A 10474-nucleotide genomic window follows, 5' to 3' on the forward strand; every position below is an offset into this window, starting at 1 on the left:
TTCGAATACCGAATGCCGAATCTTGGTTCACGTCTCGGTATCGTATCTTATTTATGTGCATTAACTAAATGTTGCTAATTTTTTCGGTCCAAGCCTGCTCTTGCTTCTGCTGCTGCGCCTTTTTTGGCCAGGGAATGGCAGACAAGCCAGCACTCTAACATAAATCAAACAAAATCAAGTAGTCCCCGGAGCACACGACTAATTAACTCGTTTCCAACTCGTCCCCGCCAAAAAACTGATGGGGATTGTCACTAGGGAGACCATTTAAGGTGTCGCGACGATCGTTTTCAATTATGACGCAACACACGCGAAAATTTCAAGATCAGAACTCAGAATCCGTACATTAGCTATACGGATACCGCCGATACCAATATCTGTGGCGTGGCGGCAGGTGTTGGGCTGCATGCGGCGACTTTGAGTGACTTCTTGCTGCGCCGATTACTAAAACAAAACTGATTTATGCCTGTCACAAGGCGAACAGTGCAGCCAATTGCTGCCAGAGACAGCGACGGAGCCAGAGCCAGAGCCAGAGCCAGACTCGGTCCCGGTTTCAGTACCCTGTCCCCCCAAAGCCTGAGTCCCCCTACCCAACAGCTTGCCAACGAAGAGTGGACGACAATTAGTTCTACATGTCGTCACACGTCGTAAGCTGCAGGAAGCCACAAGAAGAGGCAACGAGCAACGCAACCAGCAACCAACAACTAGCAACCAGAAATGGCAACAACTTTCGGCTTGGGGACCCAACCATCGTCTCTTCTGCACTTTCATCTTTTGCTCTGCCCCTTGCCACTTGCCACTTGCCACTCCTCCCCGGATCTGTTTCTGTTTCTGTTGCGGTTGTGTAATGCCACGACAAAAAGCGATCAGATGTCCTTCTACGGATGTGCTCTCTCCCTCTCTCTTTGGTCTGGCGTCTTAATGATCTGCCCTTAACTGAACTGAACTGAACTGCAGAAAAAGAGCTGAGAAAAGATGCGTAGAGATCTGGCGGTATTGAGGTTCAAGATATGCTCAGGACAGCCACATGTGGAGGATGTGCTTGACATTGAGTTGGAGAAAAGGGTCTTACAAAATCTGAACAATTTTTGATTACAGGATTATAGTCGTTTGAAGACGCTTAACTTCGTATCTCGTGTATAACTTTCAACCACATTACAGTAGGCTTATTGCTTTGAAATAGATATTCGGCAAGTGCCATTCAAAAACCATTTCTCCGTCGACTCCGCCCGACCAATTGCGCATCACTGGAGATCCATGTGTGTGGGGGGTTATTCAACCAGTTGGGCTCGAGCCTTCTCGGTTTCTCATCCTTGTCATAACATGACCGTATCGTGCTGGTCCGGTACTCAGTGACTGCTGATGATAAACCACATTACTGCCCCTTAAGTATGCCCATGTATGTTACCTCCCAATACGTGACGAGGGCTTCTGCAGACTCTCTCTCCTCTCCCCACTGCTCACTGCTCACTGCCCACTGCCCGCTCGCCCCATCGAGTGGCACAACTGGCAGCTGGCGGCGTTTTCATGCTGCTGGACATGTAATTTCAGCGGCCCGCACCGACTGGACTGCCATTTACCATTCATAGCTACCTTTTTGCTGCTAAATGATCACCATGCCCGCTTGGAGTTGACTAGATCCAACTTAGCTTCAAAGTGGTCACAAAAAGTGGCACTGGAACAGGTTGCAGTGGCTGCACTGCATTCTGTGGCTGAAGTTGAGGCTAGTGCCGCATTGCTTTGGTTTCTGTTTCTGTGCCAAGCGAGTCCTAAAGGTCATTGCGAATAGATGGCATCTTATCTTATGCGAGTACCTGTCGGCTCCATTATGTCCAGTATCCAGTGTCTACACGGCGGCGCGACACTTCCGTTTCCACTTTGCGGTTGTCCAGCCTCAGAATGGGACTGCCTCCGAAAACTGGATGCCCTGAAACACGATCCAGTCCCCAGGATGACTTACCCAAACGGAAGTCTGAAACATTTTGTGCATTTTTTCATAAATGCCTTAAGGTACGACTGATCCACTGCTACTCGTATCATAATCATAACAGCTATCCAGCCAGATTCCAAAATATTAAACTTTATACTCGTGTGCCACTCGATAGAGATTGGAGGAGATTGGAGCTGCTCACTCGCCCGGCAACAATCGCTGGAGATTTCGATTTCGATTTCGATTTCGGCAGTGGAAACCTGACTACTCAACTGGGACGAGGTGCGGCCGCTGAGCTGATGTTGGCTATTGCCAAATATAGTTTGGCTTAGATTTCAGGTTATTGTCGGGCCATAACCATAGCTGCCTTGAAGATTGAAGAGAATCATAAGCTTTAAGAATTTACTTTCATGCCGATTCAGATGACCTGGAAAGATGTTTATTTTCTAGGCAAATTATGTGGATATACTCGGATTTGCTGAAGAGAGAAATTACCAGATTTCAGCCACCTCAATCTGTTCTTCAAGATAACAATTCAACCGTTTCTAGAAGTTATAATTTGGGTTAAATTAAAATTAGAATCTGTTGGCTGCATCCATTAGTACGAGTATCTTCCTCCGAACTTTATTCGTCGTTCCAAATTAGTAGCTCATTTGGTTGTACATCTGTCTCTGGTCTTATAGGGACACGCCTGGCTGAATGCAGACTTATTCTTCTTTATCACAAGTACGAGTGTCTTCAGTTTGAGCCAGCCAAGTGCATCCGACAGATAGAGATAGAGATAGATATGGAAATCAGCTCGGCCTGTCCAGGTCCCATTCCAGACTGCGACACGTGTTGTCCGGCACTGGGTTCAAGCGAGTTCAGTCTATTAATCGATATGTGCATGGACGAGTGTGTGCTTGCATAGTTAGAGCAACTAGCAGACTGGACCTAGCCCTATTCCCCAACTAGTTAAATGCAACTTTATTTTCTTTTTGCGGCCTGTGGCTCCGTCTGCGCACGAACAACGCATTTTTGTGCTTGTCATGCCGGTAATGACTCCAACAATAACAATAACAACATCAACAACAACAACAAAAGCAGCAACGAGAAAAACAGAACATGCCACAACTTTGGAGCTGCTCTCTGGAGCCAAAGCCGAGGCCGAGCCCGCCCCAACTGATCCATGAAACTCAACCGAGCGCGTCCACAGCTCCATCCCCCGGCACCAACCCCCTGCACCATCCCCCTACACCAGCACCAGCACCAGCAGCCACATTGCCAGCCATTCCATCCATGGGTTCTACTTGGCCGACCAGTGCGACGTCAGTGCTCGTTCGAGTATTCCTTTGTTGCTGTTATGCTTTTCAAATTCCTTTGTGGCATTAAATGTAATGAAAAGAGCTCTGGAAAATGCTCCAAAAGACAGAGGTGGCGGTGGAGAGAGAGCGATGGAGAGCAGAGCAGAGCAGAGCAGGCTCGTCGCGATAATTATAATGGCTGGTTGACATGAAAGCAAGAGTGTGGTGTGGTGCGACCAAGTGCGGGCCTCATACCGGGCCTTAATGCTGGAGTTGGAGTTCCAAGTGCCCCTCATGGGGTTGATGTTGATCCTCATGGAACACACAGGAAGATTAAGTTTTCCCGCCATGAATGGGGTTGATCCTCTGTCAATCTGTCCGTAAACCATAAAAGCGTGCCCCCATAAATGCGAGAATAATTACTAATTAAAAGGCAATTCCACTTAATTATGAAAGTGTAACATCATTTAATTGCTGGCTTGATGTCTATAATTCCATTTGATTTATTCAAAATTTCTTTAAAATTTGAATGTATTTGCATGCGGGTGAGGCTTGAAAGTTTTTATTTAATTGAAGGAAAGTGTTACAGCTTCGAGTTTAAATGTATATCCTCCTCTCTCTCTCTCCTGAACATCCACAAGGGTTCCCCTATTCACAGAAGAACAGCGCCTGGTGCTCGGGTTCTTCTGCGAATTGTTCTGGGAACACTGTTTCCAACATTTGCATTCGTAATTGGATTGTCAGGGCGATGCGCCTTTGATTGATTTGCAAAAGGGTTTGTCTTCGAAATCAGCTTAGAAATTACAACCAGCTCATTGTATTTAATAAGTCTATGGGAATTTGATGGACACCTTACAATGGAGCCCAAATGAGTTACATAAGTCCCAGCTGTTCCCACGCTGCTCTCAGAATATCACACTCACACTCCACCCAGGTCTATACATAATTGAATTAAACGCACATGAAATCGGCTACTGGTATTTTCATGTACAAACAAATATTTTACCTAAGCCTCTGCACCCCTCCTCTCAAAGGAATGGACTAAGAAAGACAAATCATGTTGGCCAGGCCATGCCGGACCCTTTAGGGCTAACCAAATGAGGTGTAGTTGTCTTGGCCATGATTCTCCCTCCGATTTAGCTTCTGTTTGTGGTTCTCCTCCCTGTTCAGCTTCTGTTTGTTTCCTCCTCTGATTTAGCTTCGGTTTTCTTATTCCATATGGGTTTCAGTCTCAGTCTCAGTCTGAGTCTGTCTGCTTTTGGCTCTGTTTCTGCTGTTTCATCGTAATTATCAACTTGAAAAAGCGCTCATTACTCCTCGGTGGGGAAAAACTCTATAGAAGAAACTGAGGAAAAGAAAAGAGAAGATTGCCAACTAATCATTGTTAGAAAGTGAAGTTGTCGTTGTTGTTTCAGTTTATGTTGGCCAAACGAGTTACACGAGTCTACCATCCAAATAAGTGAATGTATACACCAGATTGAGACCTGTATGGATGAGAATGATGATGGTTTCCTTTCCATTTCGAGCTAAAGACTTTAACTGTGGTCAGTGGGGAGGAGAAAGAATCGAAAGACAGATCATCAGACCAACCCTCATTTCACACAGTTCTAACCCTTCTCAGGCCCTCTCCACACTCATAAATTGTTAGAATCTGTAAGCCCCTCTCCCAGCCACCCAGACACTTGTCTGGCATAAATCAAATCCCATTTAATGGACGAGTACACTTCCCCTAAGCCCAAGTAAACAATTCAATTTGGCAAACCCACAGCAAAACCCTCCCCCTGTACCAAAAAAACGACTCAAAATTCAGATCACAATTTGATAATCCGCAGAGCCACTTAAAAAATCAATTGAAACCCGCAGAAGCGAGGGCATAAATCAATAGAACTTAGGTCTATGGAAATTATTGCCAGCCGCTAGAGCCGCTCCCACGCTCTGCAGGATGCACAAGGCCAGCGAACGGGTGAGGAAACTCCCTCGACACAGGGCACAGGCCACAGGACACGGGACACAGGAAGTATTTGGTCAACTCAAAAAACAGAGCCCCAGAGGAAAAGCCGAATGACAATCGGGGCAGGAATGGATGGAAGGATACAAATGTGGGAACTTGAATGTCACGTGTGCTTTTAATTGATTTCTGGCAGGCGATTTGCATGGGAAACATTTGATTGCACGGGGGCAAAGGGATTCCCAGTAAAGGGCCCGGCTCGTCTGGTAATTAACCAAGAAGCGACAGGCGACAACAAATATTGTGTTAATATCCATAAATTGAGGCGAAGCCCGGGCCCAGCCGAACCTTAACCCTTTTGCTGAGTGACGGTTTGGCTGTCATTAAATTTGCATAGAATGTTGGCCTCCGAAACGCTGCGAACCAAAACCGCCCCATTGTCTCCGTCTCCACCTCTATTTTCCCCCCCACATCCATTTTCATCCAAGTCCAGCTCCGTTTGCGACATACCTTGAGGGCACTCAGCCAGAACCAGAACTCTGCCCCGGAGACCATACCCCAATGTATATAAAAATATATTTATTTTTATTTAGTTGCACGCGTTAATTTATTCTACAGAACTGAACAGAACAGAACAGCGACCATGCCACGTCTTTGCCTTTGCCTCTGCCTCTGTCTTTGCTTCTTTCTCTTCGAAAACCACATCCGAAAATTATACAATAAAATGTAAAATAAACTCGTTGTTGGCAGCCATTCGAAATTGTTATTGCCAATGGATATTTATACAAACAGCTGCGAGCCGATCCAACCACAAGAAAGTGCAGCGTCCTCCCGCTGACCCCGACCCCCTCGAAGACCCAATCCCCACTCCCATTCTCAGTCGCAGGCCAAGTCGAACCTTGTCAATCTGCCAGAGAATACGAGTACCAGACAGGGGCGGGGCACAGGCAACATCCACATCGAAGAAATGACAGTGCCACAGACAGACCGACAGACACTCGTCCAAAACGGAAGCAGTTAAGCTTTGAATAATTTATGAATACTCACCAAGCTCAAGAGGTGCAAAAGTTGCATATCAATTTGAAAGAACTCGAAGGAGGCATTCGGGTATATGTAAACTTATATTGAGGGAAGTTCCAGATTGGAGGAACTTAATTTTAACACTTTTTCTTTGCTTTCGGTTCTCGAATGTGAATTTTATTAAAGGGAATACCCTCGGAGAAGATGAACCTAATCAGCAAAAAGATATTATAAGTCATTTTGGCTATATGTAGTGAAATCTCTTTGTGACTTGTTCGAACCAACCAGCTTTAGAAATATACTGATTGCATAATTTTTACAGGATATATTCCTGGAGTAAATTCCCTTTGAAAGTATATCTTCTATACATCGTCTAAAGCGTAACTATTTGTTCTAAGTGGCTATTTATAATTTATTTGCAACTCGAAAGAGCCGCTGGCCAATGCTATAGTATAATCCCAATTCTAACCAAACTGCCACAGAGCCACAGCCCAGAAGCCACCGAATCAATCACTTCCATCATATTTAGTATGCCAATGACAGTCTATGCTCCCCGACCGTACAAAGACCCACTTGACTGCTGCTGCGGTTGCTGCTGTCCTGTACGGTGGTCACCCGAATATGGAGTTGGGGACTTTGTGGTGTGTGGTGTGGTGTGGCGTGGCGTGGCGTGGCCACTTCCTAATTTGGTTCCGCTATTTATTGTCGCATACTCTTTTTTCCTTCGTATTTATTATTTAATTTGTTGTAGCTGGTGTGGAATTCCAAGTGCCAAATGCAGGCAGGCAGGCAGCGGCAGCGGCAGCGGTCAATGCTTTGTATGCCAAATGCAAAGGTCCAATGGGGGAAGTCGAAACCAACGCCCCAACAGAATCGTTTGAAGAGGTGCGGAGCAGGAGGCGGAGACGGAGGCCCAGTAGAGTTCTCTACATTAAAACAGTAAAAGAAATTGAAAATGACACTGATTGCCATAACGGATGTATCTACTAGTACGTATAGGATGGCTATTTTGGGGCTGCTGGAATGGTGGTACTTCCTTTTGGGTGTGGCTGACCTTCATGGCACACAACATTTCGACTATTCCGCTCGTTCGGCTTTCTATTTCTACTGCTAATCTGCATAAATTCCTCTGCCCCCAAAGCGGATTCAGACACAAACACAGCCACACACAATCAACAACACGAGCAGGAACAACCTGAGAAAATAACCGCCAAGCGAACAGTTTATTTCGAGCTAAGCACTAAATTAGCTCGCTTAGCTGGGAAATCGCTGGGGGAGCGGGATCGGGGGCTTAGACGAAAACGCCGACGACGAAGATTGCTCGCATACCAGAGAGCCTCCACTTCCGCCTGGAAAATGCCTTGGGAAAGAGGAACAAATGAAAGAAAGAAAGAATGCGACCGGCATAGAATTCAGATTTAGCTGCCTTGACGACTACGCATGGCTGTTTGTTGGAGGTAGAGGACTGTGGGAATGGGTCACAGTCACATCTGAAGTGGGTTACATCTTCCATACATTCGTACTTCTGCTGTGGTTGTGGGTGCTGTCGATCCGCGCTGATGTTGGTTGATCCTAAGGAATGCCGTGAAAAGCGCACTGGATCTTGTCTTTGTCAGTGTCAGTGCCATTGTCAGGGCAGATGTCGCCGTTGTTGGTCTCTTTTAGAATAATTGTCAGCCAGTGGCATGTACTTGGAAGCCAGGTCGGGGCCGTGGCATGACAAACTTTGAAAATGCGATTCAGCAGGAAGATTTTACGTTCAGATATTTGAGTTTCATCAACTAAGCTGTAAGTTGCAAACAAATGACATAAGATAATAGCATCATTTACTCTATTCCTACTGGTAACACCTGCTCCCTATCTTGGCAGCTACCACTGTCCACAAATGAATACTTAATACGCAAATGCATTTCGCTTACTTATACGCCCAGGCGGCGCATTGAACTCTGTGGCGCTTCAAACAAAAGACTTAGGCAACGAACTGGCGCGGAGGCATGCCAAAAACGGGTTTGGCCAAACGACAAACGCAGTTCCATAGAGCAGCCCTGGGCAGTGCTCCCCCTATGCCACACCCACCATTAACAATGATGCTCCCCCGTACCTTGATGCCCAGACAGACAACAGGACAGGTTACCAATGTTCGATATGTGTACTGGGTACTGGATACTGGATGGAGTTGCGTTGCTCCTGTTCCCATGGTTCGACATGCACAAACGTGTTCGTTCGCAGATGAGTCATCGTGCCCGCTCTCTGTCAGGTGGTGCCAGGTACCACAGATTCAGAAACAGGTATGAGAGAACAGTATTTCACAAGATTGTGCATGTCTTAGCTCAGGTTGGCTTGGCTTTGGCTATTGATTCCCTTTGCTCTTTGGCTGTTTCCTTTTGGCCTCTGCGCCTCTGTTTTTGTTGACTTGTAGCATGGGAAAGTATCTGCGGATCTGCGGATTGATATATCCGCAACCTTCGGGTGCCAAACCCAGCGGCTTGTCAAAAATCCTACACACATCGCGGCTAAAATAATTCACAACATACCTCGATTGCTCCAGTGCCTAGTATCTTGGCCTCTTTGTCACACGTCGCTTGCTCAATGTAAATTAAGAACACAGCCGCACTGACGACCATTTATGGCCCGACTTCAACCTCAACCCAGGCCGAGAGAACTGGTTTGCAATTAAACAACTAAACAAAAAAATTATTAAGCAAAATGAGTCTGAAATTAATTATTTATGCGCACAAGAGAAGGAGGCAGAATAAAGAACCCCAAGCCCAAGCCCAAACCACAAGCCCCAAGACAGATCCAACACAAGTGGGCGTCTCCAGTGGCTAGGAGGAGAGCTTCCAAGAACCATAAGCCATAACTCTAGCCAGGGCTAATGCGGTATACTGGTACTGGTACTGGTATATGGATAGGACTGGAAAAACAGTTCACAGTTCAGTAAGCACGACACTCCACTCCCCCTTTTGGCCGGGGCAGTGGCAGTGGCAGTGGCAGTGGTAGCTGCAACGCGTGCCAACTGGGCAGCTGCAGGCGGTGTACCTACAGACACCACCCCGATCGTCATACACGAGTTCACAGCTCCAGCTCCACCAGCCCGCATAATTTAGAGTCCGTTCAAGAGCCAGACCAGAACCCGGTCCAAGAGCCAATTCAAGTCCAAGAGCAGCACCCAGGAGCAATAATGCACGTAAATATTCAGAGCCAGAGATAGATCCGACCCGACCCTATGGAACTCCGCTGCACTTTTAGACCTATTACCCTCTTCTGTCGACCATGACATTTGTTGAAATTTGTTTAAAATTTATATAAATGGTTGGACCAACTCCAACTCTAACTGCAGTCTAGCCTGAAATGAGCTTTACTTGGCTGCAGCACAACGAATTTCCAATAAACTGAACCCAAAACCTGTAAACTTTTGACACCACTCGAACTCAAGCAATGGTTATATCATCTGTGTAGTAGAGCCAAATGGAGGGGGGCGGTAGCTCCACATCGCAGTCCTCCTCATCTATCAGACCGTTCTCGTCCAAGGTGCCGTTCAGGTCGAGCTGGCCGCAGGCCTTTCCCTGCGGGAGAGATCATTCAAGAAGGGGTGTCTCTGGAGAACAGAGATAAACTTACTCCATTGGAGAACTTGCGCCACTCGTAGCTGCCCGCATGGTGATTGTAGTGCTGCTTGTACTTCTGTTGGATGTCGTAGATAGTGTCTTCATCGCACACGGTCATGAACAGGGTCTGGGCCGTCAGGGCATTGATGATTCGAATAAGGCGTGCACGTCGTGTGAGTCTCCCAATGTGATAGAAGGGATCCTGACTCCACATTGCGCCATTGGTCTTGGCAAACTCACTGATAGCCACCTCCAGGATAGGTGGAAAGAGGACACGCGGTCTGCCAGTCCTAACCGAGATCTCCGTGCGGGGCTCCCCATTCTCATGGAAGAAATGTGTTAGATCCTTGCCCGCATGAGCTACCAAGTAATCCATGTTCTGCAGAAGATTCGATAGAAGATGGGAATAGAGCAAAGAATTTAGAGATTTTTCTGTTAAGACCTACGGTATTCCAGTGATCCAAGCGATCCCGTATCATGGGCGTCAAATCATAGACGTTATTGTGTATAATGATCCAGCAGTCGTCCTTCTTGTTATGCAGCACAGTCTCATCCTTCAGATAGTATCGCATTTTATTAATTGGTTGTTCCATTTCACAGATTTACATACGAGTAGCAACAAAGCCGAATGCGAATGTAATGTAATTTGATTTGACTGAAAAAACTGTCGCCTCTTGACTCGGCCCAT

The 10474-nt window shown here is 46.5% G+C and overlaps 1 protein-coding gene across 1 annotated transcript; it reads right to left on the reverse strand.

Moving 5' to 3' along the window:
* Window positions 1-9513: 9513 nt before the first annotated feature.
* LOC4817588 (cytochrome b5 domain-containing protein 1) lies at window positions 9514-10474 on the reverse strand. Its single transcript, XM_001356955.3, has 3 exons — window positions 10233-10474; window positions 9800-10165; window positions 9514-9744 (listed from the first exon to the last, which is right to left on the reverse strand). Exons 1-3 carry the CDS (start codon window positions 10377-10379, stop codon window positions 9610-9612), a joined length of 648 nt encoding a protein of 215 aa, XP_001356991.2. The 5' UTR covers window positions 10380-10474; the 3' UTR covers window positions 9514-9609.

The sequence above is a fragment of the Drosophila pseudoobscura genome, chromosome 4 (genome assembly GCF_009870125.1).
Source record: "Drosophila pseudoobscura strain MV-25-SWS-2005 chromosome 4, UCI_Dpse_MV25, whole genome shotgun sequence".
Lineage (NCBI taxonomy): Eukaryota > Metazoa > Arthropoda > Insecta > Diptera > Drosophilidae > Drosophila > Drosophila pseudoobscura.